This window comes from Sciurus vulgaris, assembly GCF_902686455.1.
Source record: "Sciurus vulgaris genome assembly, chromosome: 11".
NCBI lineage: Eukaryota > Metazoa > Chordata > Mammalia > Rodentia > Sciuridae > Sciurus > Sciurus vulgaris.
This window is the reverse complement of record NC_136472.1, coordinates 29,131,533-29,153,240: the sequence shown is the minus strand read 5'-3', so window position 1 is coordinate 29,153,240 and position 21,708 is coordinate 29,131,533. Positions and strand designations below refer to the sequence as shown.

Sequence of the window (21,708 nt, the reverse complement as noted above, 5' to 3'; positions counted from 1 at the left end):
GGTACTTTTGGTCCCCATCATTTAAACAGAACCTCAGCAAAATCAACTTGAAATTCCAGAGGCTCAGCCATGAGAGTGTGAGGAAGTAGGGTCTGTTTCTGCTCCCTGAGCAGGACCGAGGAGAAGAGCCCGTTCGCTCCCTCCTGTTCCTCCTTTAACTTTACTAAACAGTCTCCTGAGAGCAGACTTTGAAATAGTACCACCCCCCTGGAGCTGAGGTTATGGAAATAAAAATGATGTCACATATAGTGGGTCTTAAGGAGCACCAAATTAGCAAAACCGTGCCCTGTGCCTGACCTGTCTCCTCGTCCTCCCACCCAGCCACACGCACCTCCTCCCTCTGTGGTCTCCGAGAGATTCATTGCCCATGAGGAAGAGAAGTTGGGTTTCATCTTTCGCTCAGCTGCTGTGTGCTTGCTTTTCCTTCTCTGCCCCAGAGCCTCCCAGACTCGCAGGGTCCAGTCGGCCCTCCGATGTCATGTGGCAACGCAGCAGCATGCCACACAGCTGACGGGAGTTGCTTCTCTTAATGGTGTGAGCATGTGGTCTTCTTTTGCTAAATGGGAACCATGTTGACAAGGATCCTTCAGCTTTCGAGCACGGGGCACAGGGCTTTATCGCTCATTCATTTTCTATGGTGCTGGGAACGGCGCCCAGGGCCTCACACGTGCTAGGCAAACCCTCCGCCACCAAGCTACATCCTCAGCCGGGCGGAGGGTTTTGTCACGTTCTCTGACCTTTCTCCCTACGCCTGCATTTCAGGCTGTTCTCAGCCTGGTTGTTCAGGGGGCGGTGTAACTCCTAGCCATATCTGCCACTGGCACCACACAGCAGAAGTGCCCCGCAGCTGAATGTGATCTCAGGGACCTTGCTCTGACCTCTTCTTACAGGGGAGAGGCCAGACTCCGGGAGAAGAGCCCCTCTTAGAGTCAGAGCAGTGTGGAGTTCGGTCCTCGTGGACAGGACTGGAGCGGTTAGGTCCGGGAACCGGCCTGGCAGCAGACCTAACAGAGCACTTCCTCTCCAGGTCTCAGCTTCTGCAGCTGTGCATGGAGGGAGCTGGACTGAGGCTCTGCCTTCCAGAAGATCTCTGAGGTCGCAGACTTTCGAGAGACGCCAGTGTGTGCCTTCTGTGCTGTCCACAGAAGGCATGCAGTCAGAGCGCCTGGTGAGCTGGGGCAGATACATGGACAAGGCCGATGTCTCAAAGCCCCTCTGCAGGAGTGTCTTCCCCATAGCGGTGGCCACTGCAGGATGTCTTGACACGCTTTCCTCTGTCCACCGTGGCCCAGCCCCGTCTATCCCTTGGCCCTCCTCGCTGCCTCCGACCTAAAGAAAGAACTTGAAAGGGATGGGCGTCATGTGCCCGCACCAGGCTTTACCTGCAGCCACACTAAAGCCAGTGGGGATGCTGTCAAACCCAGAAGCCTCCCTGTGTCACTGGTTTCCTGTTTGGCTTATTGTAAGCAGAACCCTGTCCAAATCATAAAGGTCTCAGGTGGACCGAAGTTCCCAGCAGGTGGATCTTAAAACAGTAGAGTTTGCACATGTATCTATCAACATTAGGGAACTCTAGGTGACAGCGCTGGGCTCCCCTGCTCTAGATAGCTCACATCAGCACTTCTTCATTGGGTCCCAGTGGGAACAGAGACTCTTGAACTTTTTGCAGAGCACCCCCTTGATAAAAACTGCCACCTACCAGTGCAATACAGAGCATGCGCTGAGAAGGAAGCCCGTCAGCCCCGCATCCCACTGCATTTCAGGAAATTCCAGTTGTGAAAGGTGAGCTTTGTTCCCAGAGGGCTGAGAGCAGATCCTCTAACTGCCTGTGTGGAAACCAGCTTGGAATTGGAAGCCAGCCAGCCACCCTTTCCCGTCTGGGCAGCATGCAGGGCAGATCCTGGAGGGAAGAGGCCTCTACACAAAGCCATCTGCATGCTGGGTTCCTTGTGCCACTGTCTTGTTGGACGCCAGCATGTGACCCCAGGGTCTGAGCTGCTCAGAATTCAGGGCTGTGTGCAGGGAAAGAATCGAAACCCTTGCCGGGCGCACCTCAACTCCAGTGTCCATTTCGCCTGCCACCCCAGCCCGTGTCGGCTCACAAGGCCTGATGCTTTGCCATCCCTCCCACCCAGCGGCAGTCTCCCCACAGAACTGTGCCTTTGACGACTGCAGTGGCCCCTTCAGAGTGGCTGTCTCCCTGGTGCTGACCCATGTTTTCATGACTGCACAACCCAGATGGACGCCACCTGTTGTTGTCCCTTCTCTCTCCCCAGTCTGCATCTCCAGGCTCACTGCAGTTAGCACACCCGCCTTTAAAGCGCACACTCTGGCCCGGCTCTTCTTGGGGACTTGTGTTGTGCACCCATCTGTGCCTGGCATTTGACAGAGTCCAGCGCTGTGGGCCAGGAAACGCAGAAGCCCGCAGCTTGTCAGGGTCAGTTGAGGGGCAGCTTCTTGGGAACAGGTCGTCAAGGAGGAAGATGTAAGACTCCAGTCCCCAAAGCACATCAGTGTGGCAGATGGCAGGATGAAGGCAGGCGCCTGGACGAGGCCAGCGCACAGCCCGTCCCTGGCAGAATGAGTCCTGGGCTGTCATCCCATGTCCCCTGTGTGCTCTCCGTAGGATATGAGGGTCAGTGGGGACAGGCGGCCTCCTGTGGGCCTCAACCAGAGAGGAGATCTACGGTGATGGAAAGCCACAGAAGACTTCAGAGGTTGGGGATGGGTGTTTTGTTTCTTATGAAAGAACTTCAAAAAGGCCGGGCTAGCACAGCTGGAAGTCTAGAAAGGTGAAAATTTCCTTAATCAGATATGATGTGTCTGGGGCCAAGATTATAAAAATTAGAACGAGTGGCGGGTGGTATTCTGTGATCATGGCCTGCATGTGGGTGGAGGTGTGGGACAGCTTGGAAGGAAGGTCCGCCCAGATTCTTGCTGACCCCTAAGCATGGCCTGGAAACCGCCCTAACAGTCAGGCTGCAGCTTCCAATATGCGTATGACTACGAGATGGTGTGTGTGACAAGGACGCTGCAGCTGGAGCACGTCAGCCCAGGCTGGCTGGTCCATGATGGCTGTGACGTGCACTGCCGTGGACGCACTGTTGCCAGCTCTGCAGGACACGCAGGTCCCCAGCACCTATGTGCAGTCACCAGGACGTCCGGCAGTGGTGGCCAGAGGCTGACCCCAGAGCATCCCTGGCCAGAGGAAGGAGGGTGAGCCTGAGCTTCCCCGGGCGAGGAAGAAGGCGAGGGGCCAGCGCCTGGCCCTGGCTGGGAGGTGTGCGTAGCCTCTGCCTCTGGCTGCTGGCCTGGTCGGAGGCTGTCCCTTTGGTCTCACTCCACTCTGGTCCTTGGTCACTGCAGAGACACGGATGGAGTGACGAGGATGACGTCCTGATTGGATCAGCTGCCTGGAGTGAGTCGAGGGCAGGGCCCCAGGAGGAGCCGCGCCTGCTCCCCAGGGTCCCGGGAGTCTCAGACCAGGAGACCCTGTCAGTGAGCAGCCTGTGGCCCATGTCACCATGCTGGGTCCCCGGAGAGAAGTCTGCTAGGTGACCTCAGCTGACAGTGAACTCTGTCAGCATGGAACCCTCCCCTGCGCCCGCGATGACGCTGGTGGTGACGAGCTGTGAGGAGGGGCGCGTGCAGAGGACGCCGAGGGAAAGGACCGGAGCCCCGGAGCCTGGAGCACGGGCCGTGCTGACCTCGGGGAAACGGCCTGACGGGGGACCCCTTGCCCCGCCGGGGGCCGGTCACGTGACCTGGCCCTGCAGCGGCTCCTTAGCGCCACGGAGGCGCAGCGGTGAGCGTGGCTTGGTGTGCTAAGTGCCAGGGAGGGCCTGGCAGGGCCTCAGGGGACTCCCCGGCCCCTGCAGAAGTCACGGCTCACATAACTCGGCTGCTGCTCTGGGCTCTGTAAAACTGTAATAGTATCATATTATTTTAATCTGCTGAAATACAAGCCCCAGAGCAGAGAGAGGCGGCAGTTTACACATCGGAGGAAATGTTCGACAAGGATTCATTTGTCTGCAGCTAGTAGGATGGTGCCTGTGGCCGATTAACTCTGTGGGTTACAACATGGTGTTAATGAGGCCGAGGCTGCGGGCCGGGAGCCCTGAGAGGTGAGCTGCTCGCGCACAGCAGAAAGCTTCTCGCAAGCCCAGGCCGTGCCTGAGACCCAGGTCAGACAGCTCGTAAAGTCAGGGACAGGGTCAGCAGGAGGACTGGGCAGAGACAGCACGATGACTCAGCCAGTGTCCCTCTGCCCCTGACTGCCGTGCTCCTCGCACACACTGCTGGCTCCCCTCTGGCTGGAGGAGGGAGGACTTGTCTGTTCTCAGCCTCCTGCCTGCTGAGGCTCATGTCTTCAGAAGTGTGTGTGGAGTGTGGTCTTGTGCCAGGCGCTGTTCTTTGTGTTTGGAACATGACGGCGAATGAAGAAGTCTGTTCTGGTCCTGTGTGACTCCTACCTGAGAACAGGTGGTTGATCATGCACAGTGAGCAACGCGAGGAACCGCGAAAAGAGGAGCTCAGCAAAGCAAAGCCGGGTCTTGAGGGGATGCAATGGGGAGTTTGGGTGGGGGTGGTGTTGGCCTTGGGTGGGAAGGCCCGGAAGCCCTCTCAGGGCATTTGGCACTTAGGTGGCCATCTGACTGCTAAGAAGGAGTCAACCATTTGTTTTTTTTTTTTCCTTTAGTGCTGAGGATTGAACCCAGGAGCACTGTACCACTGAGGCCACATCCCCAGCTCTTTTTGAGACAGTGTCTTGCTAAGTTGATGAGGCTGGCCTCAAATTTGTGATCCTCCTGCCTCAGCCTCCAAAGTAGCTGGGAATACCAGCGTGTGCCCCTATGTCCAGCTAGACACCAGGTTTTTGAAAAGCAGGGAGAGCCTTCCAGTCCGAAGAAATAGCCAGTGCAGAGGGCTTGGGTCTAGTCATAGTCACAGAGCAGAGAGACCGTGGGTGTGTGGGAGAACGTGGTAAGAGAGGATGGGAAGGGAGCAATCACAAGTCAGTTCTTGTTTTTGTTCGATGGTAGGACCTCGCTTAAAGATTTTCAGAGATGTTGTATGTTGAATTGTGTCCCCTTCACTTCAGAATGTGACTTTCTTTGGAAATGGTGACTTTTCAGATGTCATCAAGTTAAAATGAGGTCACCAGAGTGGACCCCAAGCTGGTGTGCCTGGTGTCACTGGGAAAGCTGGCTATGTGGCAACAGACCTGGAGTGATGGGGCTGTGAGCCCGGGGTGCAAGTGAGCCTGGGTACCCGGGTGCCCGCGAGCCGGAGTGCCCGTGAGCCGGGGTACCCGTGAGCCCGGGTGCCCGTGAGCCAGGGTGCCCGTGAGCCGGGGTGCCCATGAGCCAGGGTGCCCATGAGCCAGAGTGCCTGAGAGCCCGGGTGCTCGTGAGCCGGGGTGCCCGTGAGCTGGGGTGCCCGTGAGCCCAGGGTGCCCGTGAGCTGGAGTGCCTGAGAGCCTGGTGCCTGTGAGCCGGGGTGCCCATGAGCCGGGGTGCCCATGAGCGGGGTGCCCATGAGCTGGAGTGCCCGAGAGCCCGGGTGCCCGTGAGCCGGGGTGCCCGAGAGCCCGGGTGCCCATGAGCCGGAGTGCCCGAGAGCCCGGGTGCCTATGAGCCGGGGTGCCCATGAGCCGGGGTGCCCGAGAGCCGGGGTGCCTGTGAGCCTGGGTGCCCATGAGCCGGAGTGCCCGAGAGCCGGGGTGCCCGAGAGCCGGGGTGCCCGAGAGCCCGGGTGCCCATGAGCCGGAGTGCCTGAGAGCCAGGGTGCCTGAGAGTCCGGTGCCCGAGAGCCGGGGTGCCCGTGAGCCGGGGTGCCTGTGAGCCGGGGTGCCAGGGTGGCAGCGAGGCTCCCCGCAGGCCTGGCAAGAGATTGGCTGGGCCAGCACCAGGATGGAGCTGCTCGGCCCAGAGCCCGAGGCCGGCGCCTGCCACCCCAGCCTGTGCTGTGCCTCCTTGCTGCGGCTGCCCCAGGAACGGGAAAAGGAGGGGCGCCCAGGCGCCGGCTCTGCCTGCGAGTGGGAGTTAATATCCTTCCTGGACCCAGCAGCACCGTGTGCCGGAGCCACCGGTTGCTCTGGCGTAGGACCCTCTGGCCACCATAAATGGGCATATAAATATATAATTAAAATAATCATGATCTTAAAAAATAGAGACCACTGGGTGAAGTGCCCTGAGTACCGTGAGGCGGATCGAGGCCGCGTAGTCAGCTTTTCGCTCCTGCGACTAAAGGCCCACCAGCACAACTGTAGAGGAGGAAGTCTATTTGAGGGCTCCTGTTTCAGGGGTCTTCGTCCACAGAAGGCTGGCTCCAGTGAGACGGGAACCACATGGCGGAAGAGTGTGGCAGAGGGAAGCCACTCAGTGGTGATCAGGAGGCAGAGGGAGACCCCACCCTCCAGATACAGATATGTACCCATAGCCAGGCCCGCTTCCCACCTCCCCCAGCCACACCCGCCTCTTCAGGGACCACTGGGTTAATCCCGCCAGGGATCCATCCGATTGTGTGAGGACTCTCTCAACCCGTCATCTCTCCTCTGAACCTTCTCGCATCATCTCACGCGTGAGCTGTTGGGGGACACCTCATCTAAACCGTGACAGACACGGTCCTTCTAGAGGTGCTGTGCACGTCAGGGTCGGGAAGAGCAGGAGTGGCGCCAGGGGACAAGTTAGAAGCTTGTCCCAGGGGCCTGGGGGAGAAATGCTGGTGGTTGGAGCCCCAGGGCGTGGCAGGGGATGGCACCAGGAGGCCAGTGTCGAGCCAGCAGGGAGGCCAGGAGGGGATGAAGGCCGATGGCCCCACCTGTGCCGGAGCAGTTGGCTGGGCCATTTATTGAGATGGAGCCCGGGAGGCGACTCGCAGGATGTGAAATCCAGAGGTCTGTTTTGGACATGGTGGGAGGAGATGCCTGTTCATCCAGGCAGAGGTGTTCGGTAAGGGGTTGCTAAGCTCAGGAGAGTTCATGTCGAGGCACAAAGTTAGAGGTCACCTAATTAGAGTTGGTGTTTAAATCGAGCAGAACTGGACACAGTTCCTTAAAGAGATAGAACTTGGAGAAGAAAACAGGTCCTAGGCTTGGACCCTCAGGAGCTCGTCATTTAGAAGTCTGCTGTAGGTTGAGAACCAGAGGGGACTGAGAAGAGGACATGGACAGCCAGCAGATGTCAAAGCTCACTCGTGAAAAGACCTCCTCTCTCTAAAGGTTAAACTCAACAGTACATAACACAACGCGTGGGTAAGGTATGGGCAGTGCCTCATCCCCAGTGTGTGAGGTTCTGCTTAAGCCAATGAGACTGCATCCACCAGCCTTCCCAAAGGGAGAAGCCTGTGTGTGTTCCACTGTGTTACAGATTATGGGATCAGACAAAGCCTGTACACTGGAGGCTTCTAGTAGGACATAAGAATGGATGTGTGCTCAGGAAAATAGATGCTTTTTAAAAGAAGATTCTGGAACTTTTCATAATCACTGATTTAATACAAATTGGGGCAGTTGAGTTTCAGAGTTCCATTTATTCTTCATTTGTGCACTTATTAAAAATGGCCAGGCTCGGTGGCGCACACCCGTAATCCCAGTGACTTGGGAGGCTGAGGCAGGAGGATCACAAGTTGGAAGCAACTTAGCAAAGCTGTATCTCACAATGGAAAGGAAAGGACCAGGGATGTAACTCTGGTAGAGCACATACAAGGCTCTTGGGTTCAATCCTTCGTACCACCAAAATTAAAAAAAAAAATCCCTATTTCACTAATCTCATGTTGGCTAAACTCCAGAAGCTATTCCTTCCCATTCCTTGACATTTCCAAGCATGCCAAGAAGCTTGGAGGAAATCAGAATCAATGGTCTTTGAATGTTGGCATAGTAACGAGCACCTGTTAAGATGCACTGTCCTCTGAAACCCGCTCCGCACCCCCTTGTTGGTAAAGACCTGGCCCTCGAGAGGCCGCCGATGCCTGTCGGACACCTGCACTGAGTGTCTGTCTCCTGAGCTGGGAGCTGATGTGAGTGATGTGCTTCCATCCCTAGGTCTGGAGGGAGTTTCCTGACCGGCTGGTGGGCTACCCGGGTCGCCTGCATCTCTGGGACCATGAGATGAACAAGTGGAAGTACGAGTCTGAGTGGACCAATGAAGTCTCCATGGTGCTCACCGGAGCAGCGTTTTACCACAAGGTAAGTGGTCTGGGGTGACAAGCGGTCTGAGGGAATGACACCTCTTTCATTTGGCCCAATTTAATTTTTCATATCTGCTGCTGGGTTCAGGGAAAGTGTCCTACTGGGAGGGCTTAGAAAAGCCATGCTGTGTGGTATTCCTTTTAAAATAAGCTTATTGTTTTTCTAATTATACAAACAGTACGTGCTCATGGCAGAAAGTATAAAAATTCATAACAATAACATGAGTAAAACTCACTCTGGTCCTGTCACTCAGAGGTGACCTCTCCGTCATTAGATGTGTTTCAGCTTACTTTTTATTTACTTCTCCCTACACTGCATTAGCTTTCATTGCTAGGACAAAATGCCTGAGAAAAACAGCTTTGAGAAGGAAAGATTGATTTTGGCTTGTGGGTTCAGAGGTTTTAGTCCATTGTGGGCCCGAGGCGTGGCAGAGGGGTGTGGAGAGGAAAGCGGCTCACTTCATGGTGGCCAGGCAATGGAGGGAGCGAGGGAGGGAGGAGAAGTCCCCTCAGACGCCACCAGTTGCTCCTCCAGCTAGGACCCCACCTCCCAATAGTGCCGTCAGGTCATCAAGCCACCAAGGGTTGATCCACTAGCGGGGCAGAGCCCGTGATCCTGCTGCTTCCCCAGAGCCCTGCTCTGAACACGGCTGCACAGGAACACTTCAGCACATGGGCCTTGGGAACACTTCAGACGTGACGTGACAACACAGAGACAGTCGTGTTCGCCCACTTCTTTCCTATGTTGTGAGCATGTTCTATGTCGTGAACATTTCTTCCTAAACAATCACTTCTTAGTGTAATTGACGATCCACCATTGTGTTAATGCTCCATGAATCCTATTCAACGACTTCTCTCTCACTGGGTATTTGAGTGTCTGAGTTTTTGCTATTTTAGGTAATGCTCGTTATCTGATGCTTAGTGATTAATATCCATTTTCCTGTTTTTACTCATGACCATTATGTAGATCCCTCAAAGTAGAATCACATCAAAAGGAATGAGCACCAGAGGTATTTTTTTGAGGCACACACAGTTAGTTTGCTTATTGTTTGTGCCTGTTTATATTCCTACCAGCAAACAGAACTTGTCTTAGCATACCCTCCCTTGCATAAAATGTGTTTTTAAAAATTAAATTTGGCTATTTTGGTAATTAAAATTAATTTTTTTAAACTTTAATTACTGGTGAGATTTAAATCCCTTGTGCATGTTGATTTGCCTTTTATTCCTCTTCTCTCCTGAGAACTGTTAGACTCCTGGTTTTGTCTTTTCTTATCAGAGAGAGATTGGAGAATATGCATTTGATTTTAGAATATTCAGTTTGATGATAGAGTGCTCCTGGACACGTGTAGTTTAATTAAACAAGAGTAACCTGTCTGTTGTCAGCAGTAGCGTCCAGGCCTGATACCAGAAGGGGCTTGGCTCGGCTCAGCTGTCTCAGATCTGTCTCATGGTAGGTCAGCCCTGCTGGCCTCACGTTTTTCCAAGCTCTAGATGCAGAAATGGGTTTTGTTCTTAGTAAAACAAACAGACAAAAAAGCTTCATGTTTATAATTCTTGGAATTCACGGCTGTAGACTATGTACACTTTATTGACTTTTAACCCATTCTGCACTATTTCACACATGCAGATTAATTTGAGATTTGTCTCATTTTTGTTCTAAAGTAGAAAAAAAATAGTTTGCAAAAACAAAACATGACTGTGGTAACCATGCATGGTCACTGGACCCAGAGCCTTCTAATGCTTCCTTGTGCCACTTCCATTGACGTGGCTTGTGGTCGATCTTAGGAGGGAGAGCCTGTCCCGGGAGGGAGAGCTGCCCCTGAGACACAGCAGCAGGAACTGCTATCTGTGTTCCTTTTCCTCCCACCTGGCAGTATTTTAATTACCTCTACACCTACAAAATGCCTGGCGATATCAAGAACTGGGTGGATGCGCACATGAACTGTGAAGACATCGCCATGAACTTCCTGGTGGCAAATGCCACAGGGAAGGCTGTCATCAAGGTAAGTCCTGCACCCTCCACGCGAGCCCAAGAAGTTCCTCCAGCTGAGTAACTGTGAGCCGGCACACCGACGTGTGCCCAGCAACGCGACTGTAGTAGTCCCGACCCCGAGGTCTAGATAGTGATCACCAGCTTTTGAAAGTATGTTTCCCATATTAAAAATACGTGAAGGTCCTATGAGAGGTCTTGTACAGCTCAGAACGACCATTATTCCTGAAAATCAGACTTTGCTCCAATCAGATCCCTCGATGTGTAAAGGAAATGCCCTTCTCTGTGGGTCGAATCTTCGTGATCTTTTTTCCTTTCTTGATTAGAACCCCATGTGTAGAAGTGGGCACTGCAGATTCCCCCAGTGTCTGCCCAGAAAACTCAGATTCTGCAGGAGCTTATTCTGGAAGCACAGGATGGCATTTTCCACCAATTGTTCATGATTCAATGAAGTGCCTACGAAAGAGGAAAAATCACCATCTTGCCTAAGTGCCTCCCCGTCCCCCAGCTCTCTAAAAGACTTAGTGAACAGCCAACTCAAGAGAAATTAAAGAAAGTAAATCCCCACCCCTAACTTTGTTTTCCACACACTGCTGACTGTAGCTGCCTGCTCTGCATAGCTTCCATCCCTAGTTTCTGTGACCTTCGCCTCGCCCTAGCACCTGGGCTTCTTGCCCTCCCGTCCTTCCCTAAGTTTGCTAGAAGTGTAAGGTTTGGCAGGTGGAGGGGCAGTCAGGGAAAAGGATTCAGAGGGTGAGGGACAATTGGAATTCTTTGGTGACTAAAGGGAATTGCAAAATAAGCCATATCTCCAAGAGTACTGTGCACGCCTATGTTGGCCATTCGCTGAGAGAGGGAGAGAGCGCCTGTTGGAACTGAGGTTACGGTGAAAGTTATGGGAAGCTGTATTTCATCGCCCTTATGGCTGCAAGAACAAATGGTGTTTATACAAGGACCTTGGCAGTGAGAAAACAGTCATTAAACAGGAATTAAGGAGCTTGTCATCGCCACTTCTTTCCAGTTACAGAAGGCAAAAGCCCTCCAAGCCTCTTTTATTGGGCCCTTGTGAGTCTGTTGGCTGAGCCAGCCGGAGCTGAAGGGAGGAAGGGTAGGTGTGTGTGCCTGCGCAGCCTCTCAGCTTACGGCCCGGAAGCATGCAGGGTGGTGTCACAGCGTGACTTTAGAATCCGTGGCGCTAACAGCCAGGTGTGTTTTGTGCTCCTCTGGCAGGTGACCCCACGAAAGAAATTCAAGTGTCCTGAGTGCACAGCCATTGACGGGCTCTCACTCGACCAGACACACATGGTGGAGAGGTGAGTGAGCCCATGCAAGTCTGCCCCAGCCCTGATCCCATTTCCTGCCCTGGGCCTGTTTATGGGACTTCATTGGAGATATAAGGACAGCAGCTGGTAGCCATAGTCACCTCCTTGGCACTGTGGGAATTGGGTTAGTTCAAGCCCGGGTCACCTAAAGAATTAATTTGGAATGCTACTCACTCAATTTGTAATGGCTGGAAGGGTCTTAAAAATATAGCTGGCCTTAAGCTCCAGCAGCCAGATTCTCCATGTGGCCAAGCAGTTCCCTGTCTGCAGGCACTCGAGTGGAAACTGGTTAATTCCAAGGAAATGCTGGATTCTTTCTCAGGGTAGTATCTCCACGTAATGGTAAAAACTTGATTAGAAAGAATTAAGCCAAACCCACCAGAGACAGATTACTTTGTTGACGCTACTGGAATACCTGCCAAGAGCAGGATCCCAAGGCAGGGCAGCTGAGAAGTCGCTCCTTTCCGTCAGTTCCTCCCGTTACTCAACAAGCGCACTTCTGTGTGCACTGTGATCCTGGCTCACAGGTGAGTGTGCAAGGAGGGGGAAATGTGTGTCCTTCCTTAAGGCCCTTAGAATCCTATACTAGACCTAATAGTTCCCTCCGTACCCCAAAAGTCCCCAGGCTTCATAGTACCCAAATCAGCTCTCACTCTTCCAAAAGGCAGCTCCTCACTCTAGGCAGCCGGCTTTGCCATCTTAGTAGCGCTGTTGTCAAGGGACCAAAATGCATGCAGAGAACGTTACAGTGACCTTTTGGAATGAGATACCTGCTTTGAATTCCCACAGATCTCACATGCATCTGCTTGCAAAATTCATTCATTTCTGAAAGCTGTAAGCCACACAAGATCCCTCAAGCCTGGAGGGTTTTTCTCTGCAGGTTTCCCCTGGCCTTAGATGCTTTCATACTGCTTTACTCATTCTGATTTCTGAAATAATCTCCTCATCTTGTCATATGTAAATGTCTTTACCTAGATTGTTGGAGTGGAATAATACACTTTTGTGAGTTTGGAATAACCGTCACTGGTAATCCTAAGTGTTAGTTAAGGGTGGCGACACGAACAGCCCTGGCTCGTTTGGAGAAAGCCCGTTAGTGGTCCTGGAGTACATGAAGTTGCTGTGGAAACCACCTGTTCCTCTGTTGGAGGGGATTCACCTCATTGAGCCCAGTGGTGCCTGGGTTTCAATGGTGGGGATTCAGAGGAAGGAAGTTGACCTGACGGTGGCCTTGAAGCTCATGCTGAGGCTGTTTAGCTCTCTCTGCACCGCTGAGGTCACAACACGTCAACAGGCTTAAAAGAGAAAGTGAGGAGGCACTGGGAGAAATCACGTTAGGTGTGGTTCAGGACCCGGAGCCGCGTACCTGGGGCAGCTGTGCAGCCTCCTCTCTAGAAGAGACCTTTGAAAGCAGAGGAGTCCCACTTGGTCAGGTTCCAGCAGAGTTTGCAATTACAGCAACAGCCGCGTATCCAGACAGACAGACGTTTGTATACACATGAAACATAAGCCCAAGCGGTCTGGGGTAGGTGCCCTGAGGGCGGCTCAAGGTGTTAGCATTGAGGAGAGGAAACAGGAAACTGGTTGCCAGGTTAGTTATCAGAATAACTTTGTAAAAGAGGTGACAGCTGGTGGAAACCTTCAAAAATCTCTAGGATTCCAACCAGTGAAACCGGGCAAGGTGAAGGGGCGCTGTGAGGGAGGGTGCCTGATCTGCAAGTTCAAGGTTCCTTTGGCAGGCGTTGCGAGAGCCAACTGGGCTAGAGCCAGAATTCTGGCCTGTTGGTGCCAGATTGCCTGACACTGTGAACCTTCTTGGAGAGCTCAGAATTTTTCTTCAGGCTCTGGTAGCTTTGGACAACCATCCAGGGTTTTTTTTAAACCAAGGATTGAATGCATGGGTACTTAACCCCTGAGCCACATCCCCAGCCCTTTTTATTTTTTATTTTGAGACAGTCTAAGTTGATAGGGCCTCCCTAAATTGCTGAGGCTGGCCTTGAACTTGTGAACCTCCTGCCTCAGCCTCTAGAGTTGCTGACTACAGGTGTGCACCATTATGCCTGGCTTTTTTTTTTTTTTTTTCATCCAGGGTTTTTGAATTGTTGACCCACTTGATCAAAGAATTACCTTGAAGCTGGTCATGGTGACACCCACATGTAATCCAGCAACTCAGGAGGCTAAAGAGGAAGGAACTCAAGTTCAAGGCCAGCCTGGGTAACTTAGCAAGATCCTGTCTCAAAATAAAAAGAATGTGGCTCAGTGGTCAAAGGCTTCCTGGGTTCAATCCCCAGTACCACCACCAAAAAAAAAAAAAAAAAAATTGCTCTGAGATTAATTTGTGAGCAGTGCCTAGGAAGGAACGAAGAATGACGAGCTCGTAGGAAGACCAGCTAGAAGCCTTGACCTGATCTGAATGTGTAAGGAAGTCAGCGAGTTTACTTGCAAGGGAAGATGTGCCAGAACTTGGATAGGTGTGGGGAGGTTACAGAAAAGGACTCAGCAGATGACGGAGATTTGGAGTCAGAAAAAGTCATAGCACATTTACCAGCGTGAATGACGCAGTGGGAGGAAAGGCGTGAGCTCTGGGGTGTGTTAGAGGAGCTCGCCTGAGCGAGGCCAGGAGAGCGTGACCGTGGGCGACGCCGAGGCCTTGGCCCTGTGTGGAGATAGGAATGCAGAAGCGGACCGTAGAGAGACGTTTGAAGTGAGGCCATCTGCCCAGAGACCACAGTTGACCAGAGAAAAGCCAAGGGCGGAATCCGGGGCATCTTCACGTCCAGGAGGCAGAGAGTAACTGGAAGGGAGAAGCAGCAGCTGGAGAGGCCAGCTGGACATGCTGTGCCAGAAACAAGGAGCGAGCAAACCCAGTCGGCATGGAATGGAACTGGCGACCTTGAATGACGACAGAGGCTCGTGGAGCAGAGCTGGCGAGGGCAGTGAGGGAAGACAAGCTGCGCTGCGGAGAGATTCCGCAGGGCGCGGCAGAAGCAGGTCAGCCACTGCGAGCAAACCACGGGGCCAGGCGTGTGTTGCTCACCTGTGATCCCAGCAACTCAGGAGGCGCAGGCAGGAGGATTTCAAGTTCAAGGCCAGCCTCAGCAACTTATTGGGACCCTGTCTCATCATAAAAATAAAAAGAGCTGGGGATGTAATTCAGTGGTAAGGTACCCCTGGGTTTAATATCCATCACCCCTCAAAAATAGATTGAGGCACTGAATTATTAATAAGGTGCTGAGGACTAGGGGTATAGCTGGGGGTAAGCTCAGTGGTAGCGTGACTGCCTGCCTTATCTGAATTTCAGTCTTTTCATCTGCTGAAATAGCAATAGTAATATCTACCAAATTCCAATGCCCATTCATAGGTTCAACAGGTATCTAACATGCCTGAATCCCTGGTTCAGTATCTAGCACCAAAAACACAAAGGCATGTATATTGGGAGGGAGATATGATTTAAGCCATCACGAGTAGCCCAAGAGATGAAGTTACAATTGCAGAATTGTTCGTGTGGTTTAGTTTTTAATATTTCCCTTTACAGAATACACATTTACACAAACCAGCGGAAGCAGTGGCCACTTTACCAGCCTCTGACCTTGTGTTTGGAAGTCTCGATCTGAAATCACAGTTGTGTAGGAGAGTGGTTTTTACTACACAGCATCTATTTCCAGAATCAACTATTTGTCCAAGAGTCCGAAGAATTTTATAGTGGTTCATTTGACCAGTAACCCTGCCACAGGCAGGGAGGCATGGCAGACAGAAGGCATTCATTTAAGAAAACATAGTATTTTGATTCAGGCCAATCTTTGTTCAGATTATGAGCTTGTCACTCATTAGTTGTCCAACCCAAGGAAACTGGCTGACCTTATCCTAATTTCAGTCTTTTCATCTGCTGAAATAGCGATATTGATATCTACCGAACTCCAGTGCCCGTTCATAGGTTCAGCAGGCATCTGTTGCGCGTCTCGCATGCAGTGGTGCGTTATGCTGGGAAGGAGCTCCTGGAGCCCAGGGCCTGGCACTGGTAGTTTCCACCCAGCTTCCAGCCCTGACAGAGGCTCCTGGTTACTCCAGGTCATGGAATGTGTTTGAAGGGAAGGCAAGGCCGTGTCCTCTCCTCCCCAGACACCATGGCATGTCACAGACAGACACTGGCACTGCGAGTGTGTGCACACTTAGGGGAAAAGCAGCAGCAGAACAGGGTCACTGAACCCTGCCAGCCACCAGCCTGGCTCTGCCTGCCCTGGAGTTCCGTGTCCCAGACCTGAATGAAAACACCGCCCCATGGGGACGGGCCTGCACCCCGCCCGTGCCCGTGCTGGGCCGTGAGGAGGAGGAAGCACCCCAGGAGCAGGGCTAGCCAGGGTTTCTGGCAGCGTCAGGCTGGCCTGAGCCCCAGGCATATCGCCATGGCTGCTGGAAGATCTAGTTACAGAGGAGACCTTGTCCTTAGTACTCTCCCTGCGCCGTAAAGTGCGACCCTCCCACACACCAGCACCCATCTGGGCACGGCCGGGCTGTGCTGGCCGCACAGTACTGGAAACTGGAGGCCTCTTTCCTGTTTACAGACAAGCGCTGTCCACAGTGCAGCCTCCTAGAGGCCTGACTGGGTGCCACTGCTTCGACCCTGAGTTTGAGGAGAGGGAGCTGCTGTCGGTGCGTGAACCCCATCAGCTTGTAGAACTCTTCAACAGTCTCCCATGGGTTTGGATGCAGGCCCCCCACCTGCCCAACCTTGGCTAGCAGGAGGGAAGCTCTGTTTCTAGCAGTTAGGGTATAGTCTGAGGCAAAGAACCAGGTTCCGCCCAGTTCTACCACTTTCTAGTTCTGGGTCCTTGGGCAAGCTATTTAACCTCTCTGAACCTTATTCTCTTAATCCATCATATGAGGATAATAAAAACCCAACCCTGGGCAAGGGAATGGGGTGCGGAGGAATATTTAAGGAATCTAGGCGATACCTGCGTACGGCTGGCTGGGAGCAGTCTCAACAGTTGCTCACCTCCAGCTCCTCCCGTTGGATCCCAGGGTTACATCCATAAACCCATTTGTATCAGTTCCTGTTGGCTCCTCCAGGTTTTTCGCCTGTAGACATGTTACTTAGCCTCTCCACGTCTCAGTCTACCCATGGGAAAACGGGGACAAGAGGCTGTCAGCACAGGGCTGTCGTGAGGAGGACTGGAGGCCCCTGGTAACCCAGCCTGGCCCAGGTAATGAGGATAGCTGTTTATTTGTGTCAGGGGGCACGAGGGCGCCTTAGCTGAAGCTCCAAAGGAAATGGTGGCAGAGGTTTGCAGAAACATAATGACAAGAAAAAGAATGACAGCAGTCTTCTATACTAACAACGTCTTCCTGAAGCCAAGCTCTCGAGTAGGATCCTGTCGATTTAAATAGCTGGAAGCCAGACTTCCGGTTGTGCCTCTGAGGACAGAAGATACGTGTGCTGAGCCCCTCGGGCGGACAGTGCCCGCTGCAGCTCTCCAGAGCCGAGGGCCTGGCTGTCTGAAATCCGTCCCCGAGGTCCCCTGACCGCAGACACGGCTTCACTGGGCCTGGCTCCACTCTGGTCCGGTGCTGACCGTCCTTCTTGCCCAACTGTCACACTCAGTTGGTCTGATGGACCATCCCTCAAAATACGCCCAGCCTGATCCCCTCCTAGGGCTGCAGGCGCTGTGGACCAGTTGGAGCTAAGGAGATGCCCTCCTCTAGCATGGCTTGTCGCCAGGTTGGCTCCTGCCGCGGTTTTGAGGCAGGAGTGACTGACATTACGCCAGTCATGAAGCAGACCTGTGTGAGCCCCGCCGTGTCCAAGGAGCTTGTGCAGGCAACCGCCCTTCCTGGAGGTGGCCACGCACGGGCTGCGTAGGTGCTGGTTGGGTGAACCAAGCCTCTGTGTTGGAAGTTGAGGTCCCTGCGGTGGGTGAACCTCCTCCCGCCTCTTAAACTTCAGTAAGCAAGCTCCGATCCAAGGGGCTTTTCCTCCGCCCGCCTTAGCTGGCAGAGAGGGAGTTAAGGTCTGGGGCGGCTAATCCACCTTGGTTTGAAGCTGCTGGTGCTGAGCTGGAGAATGACAGGAATTCGGGGGGGAGGGGAGCAGCCTGACCTGCAGGACAGCCTCAGGCACCCTCCTTCCCTTCCCCGCAGAGGGAGGTGGCCTGTGATGCCTACCGCTCCACCTTCCCGAGCCTGGTAGCAGGCTGGGGACTCTTGAGCTTCTCGTGTTGGTAGGAGCAGGACGTATCTCAGCCTCTCAAACGTTTCGCCTTCCTCCTGCCCCACCCCACCCGCAGGTCCGAGTGCATCAACAAGTTTGCTTCCGTCTTTGGGACCATGCCGCTCAAGGTGGTGGAGCACCGAGCTGACCCTGTGCTGTACAAGGACGACTTTCCTGAAAAACTGAAGAGCTTCCCCAATATCGGCAGCCTGTGAGGCGTGCCACTGCCCGGCCTGGGCGGACGCTGGCTGGAGAGAGCCAAGGCCCCAGCCCTCGGTGTGGGGGCCGAGGGGGCAGGTTGACAGACTGGGCCCATGCACCCGCCCCGCCAGCAGGCTCCCTCGCCCCCAGCCCTGCGGCCACATCTGGGTTCTCATGGCCTCCAGGGTTCTTTATGAAAAGGCCAAGTGGTGGCTGTGGACTTGAGTCCAGAGCAAGCACCCTGCACACTCAGTTCCAGGCTGGCGACCTGGCTGGCCTGCCGAGACTGCTTGTGGAGAAGCCCGCCAGCCCTTGCCCTCCAAGGAACCGTGCCACAGTGCCCAGGCCTCCTTGAGTCATTTCACATCGGCGAGCCCTGGCCTTGGTGCCAACCCAGATATCTCTGTGGGTTCGGTCTGTGCTGGGGGCCTAGGGCTCAGGCTCAGGCAGAGGAAGAACCCCAGCTGCTTGCCAGGGTCCTGTCAGTTCCCTGAACTATACTGTGGTGTGGCTTTTGTATGATTAAAGCTATTTTTTACTCCTTTTTTTACTGTCTTAAGCGCTGGTGCTTGGTAACCCAGGAACTACCCTTCTTTTGTGTGCTTGCCTCGGCCTCTGGCCTGATGACAGTCTGGGAGGACACACCAGGAGGAGGGTCTGGGGCCATGTGAGTCGAGCGTAAGAAGGCCCCAGATCGTGAGCATCCTAAGAGCAGGTGGCTCGGAGGCCTCCGTAGCCACTGCTCCTGGTCGGCTACCGGCTGCGTCGCCTCCACATGCTGGGCCACCAAGAGCATGGCTGGCTACTCTGGTTGGGATCACGTGGTAAAAGCTAAGGGGGTTGTGACCCCCACCCCTAGGGGAGGCCAGAATTTCCCTCGTTCTTTTGGTATAAATGTAACATTAACCAGGGAGGCTCTGGCCAACGTTAACCGCCTCTGGAACAACCACTTTGCAACAGTTGCTGGTACATTTAAATCATTAAATTTCAGCATTTAGTAATACTGCACATGTGTGAATTATACCTCTTTAAGCCCGGCTGATGAACAAATCTACTCTGGCAAATGTTAAATGTTATGGATTCGAAGCAGATTTATCTGGCTCTAATATTAAGATTAGCCACAGTTTGGGCTTTAGCCATAACATATGTCCCCGGAACAGAAAATATATAACAATGTGCTTAGAATATGGATATGATTACAGAAGTCAGTGTGTGCCAGTCAGAGCCCCTGTCACATCAGCCATTGTCCCCTCAAGTGACAAGAAGGTGAGCTGGAACCGTGACCCACAGACTTGGAGCCAGAGGAGAGTTTCAGAAGAGCAGAACCCAAAGTGGAGATCACAGAGTCTCATGGTGCCCAGTGAGGGAACCCTGGAGTCGCTGCCCGGAGGGACGAGCGAGCGTCCCGTCCCAACAGTCATTCACTCTGCAGATGTGGACGTGGGACCTGAGGTGTGCTCAGCATATTGCCGCTGCAGACACAGTGTCCCATAAGCGCCTTTGTCTAGGACGGCGTGGACTCCCCTAGGACGTGGGCAGGCATCTCCCCCTCGCGTTCATGGTACTGAGATCTCACTGTGTGACAGAAAGCCAGGTAAGGGCATCTCTGGTGTCACCGAGGTCCCAGAGCTGGCCGTCAGTAGTCACCTCTAACTTTCTAGGGGGTCGCTAGCTTGTCCCATGACGTGGGGCACATGCAGGGAGGCTTCCACTGGAACCCCGCTGAAAGCAGATCGTGCTCACGGCGGCATGTGGCCTGCCCTCTGCGAGCGTCCAGATAGCCCTCCTCTTGCTCATCTCCGAAGGAGCTGCTGTGGTGCTTGGCCTCTTGCCCAGTTCTCCCTCCCAAAGGTTCATGGGCTTTCCTTTTCTTTCTTAGCCCGTCTTGGCCCTTTGATTTGAAATAGGAACTCTCTAATCTGAGGTGACCGAGAGAGCTGTGTGACTTTATTGCCTTCATAGGAGTCATTGGACTTTAACGACATTAAAAAATCATATAGGTGGGCACGGAGGTGGCTCAGGAGGCTGAGACAGGAGGATTATAGCTCAAAGCCAGCCTCAGCCACTTAGCAAGGCCCTAAGCAACTAGGGAGAGCCTTTCTCATAAAAAGGACTGGGGATGTGGCCCAGTGGTAAAGTACCTGTTTCCAGAAGTGTTGGGGTTAGATGTTGCACCATAGTATAAGGCAATTTATATCCCATCTTGGGCTCTCAAAGCAAACCTCAAAATGTCTACCTGCTAACAGACAGATGGCAGAGTCCCCATAGAAATGCAGGACGGGACTCTAGCAAGCGGTCAGGATTCAGAAGTTCAGAGAGCTGTGGGCCTGCGCTCCCTCATGAGTGTGTCCTGGGCCACCAACCAGCAGGCCTCACCCATAGCTTGGGTCAGGACATCTGCCCCTCGGATGCCATGGAGCCTGCTTTCAGAAGCAGAACAATAATGCTAATTAAACTGTCATGTTCTGGCCTACAGCAGACAACAGCTGGTTTTAGATTAAGAAATCTTTTTAAAGAAGTTGCGTCCTCCTGGCCTCTAGAGAAGGCCAACTGGCCCTGGCCCAAGTGTGTGCACTGTGCCATTGGCTTTGGCCCCAGGGGCCTCTGGGAGGGGCCCACTAGACTCCAGGGTTGGAAATACTTTTTTTTTTCTGATTAATAATAGTTGTTAATATTTTTATCTCGTGTATTTCACCATGTCTCACGTGTCTAAGCCCAAACCTTTTCTAGGAAAATTAAAGAGGGAAATGGCAGCTTTGTTCTCTGCATCTCTGGCTCTTTCCTGCCAGTGACGCTCTGCTGTCCTCTCTCTGCTTACTGTCACCAAGTTCAGAACTGACTACCTGGCTTCTCGGCTGACGCCTTGCCTACTTTAACTGTTCTTTGAGCTCCGGGGTCTCAGGTGCTGGGTGCTCTGCTGCCGTGGGAAGGTGACCTTCTCTGAGCACCCCTCTTGCGTTCTTTGGCTGAAGGAGTCACCAGTCACCCTCCCATCCCAGCTTCTTCCTGCCATGTTGTTCTCTGGCAGGCCTCACACAGTAAGGAGGTGGAGGGTTCTCACCATGGAAAGAGCGGGCTTCTCGGGAAGGTGATTTGGGATTCAAATCCAAGAACTTCGATGGTTCGCACCAACACAGAGTCAAGCAGTGGACGGAGCAGAGCCCAGGTGGGGAAGTAAGCAGCAGGCTGCTCCCCAAGCGTCCCTGGCAGAGATTGGTGGAGACGAGAATGCTCAGCTGGCCCCAGACTTCTTGCAGCCAGTCCCTGAGGCAGCTCTGGCGGGCACGCTCACCGTGTTTGGCGGGCTCTTCCATCGGGAGGACGCTGGAAGTGTCCAGCTTTCCACTGCAGGGCCTGGAGGCACAGGAGACCTGTACGGCCTGTCCCTGTCCAGGCACTGGGCTCTGCCCTGGGCCACTGTTAGCTCTGCAAGTTCTGCTTCTGAGTTAGACCAGTGCCAACCACGTGTGGTCTGAGGATCGGGGACAGGCTTCCTGAGCTACCGCTAAGCAAAAGCAGCAGGCAGGCAGGGTCCTTTCTAAACATGAGACTGTCCCTCTCTTCCGGGTGGCAGCTCTGAGTCCGTCTGCAGACAGGGCACAGACTGTCCTGCCCTCCTCCACCTCCACTAAACAGCTCTAGCGGTTTGGCTTTGGTGTCCCTGGAAGGGTGTGTGGGTCTAAACAGGTGACCTTGTGGTGGCGTTTCCATTTCAGCCCCCATGGCTGGCAGCAGGGAAGACATTGAGGGTGAGTTTGGCCTCTCTCCAGCCTCCCAGGCCGCCTTCCTTCTCAAGACACAGCGAA

General features: G+C 53.5%; 1 protein-coding gene across 2 annotated transcripts in view; it reads left to right on the top strand.

Annotated features, from left to right (window-relative positions):
• The window catches only part of EXT2 (exostosin glycosyltransferase 2), a 136,955-nt gene extending 118,625 nt beyond the window's left edge, over positions 1-18,330 (top strand). For both annotated transcript variants that reach the window (XM_079103028.1, XM_079103027.1), the window contains exons 11-14: positions 8,042-8,185; positions 10,062-10,190; positions 11,408-11,490; positions 17,778-18,330. In XM_079103028.1, the coding sequence (XP_078959154.1) occupies positions 8,042-8,185; positions 10,062-10,190; positions 11,408-11,490; positions 17,778-17,916 (495 nt within the window). In that variant the 3' untranslated portion in view covers positions 17,917-18,330. The remainder of the gene's footprint in view (positions 1-8,041; positions 8,186-10,061; positions 10,191-11,407; positions 11,491-17,777) is intronic.
• Positions 18,331-21,708: the final 3,378 nt, after the last annotated feature.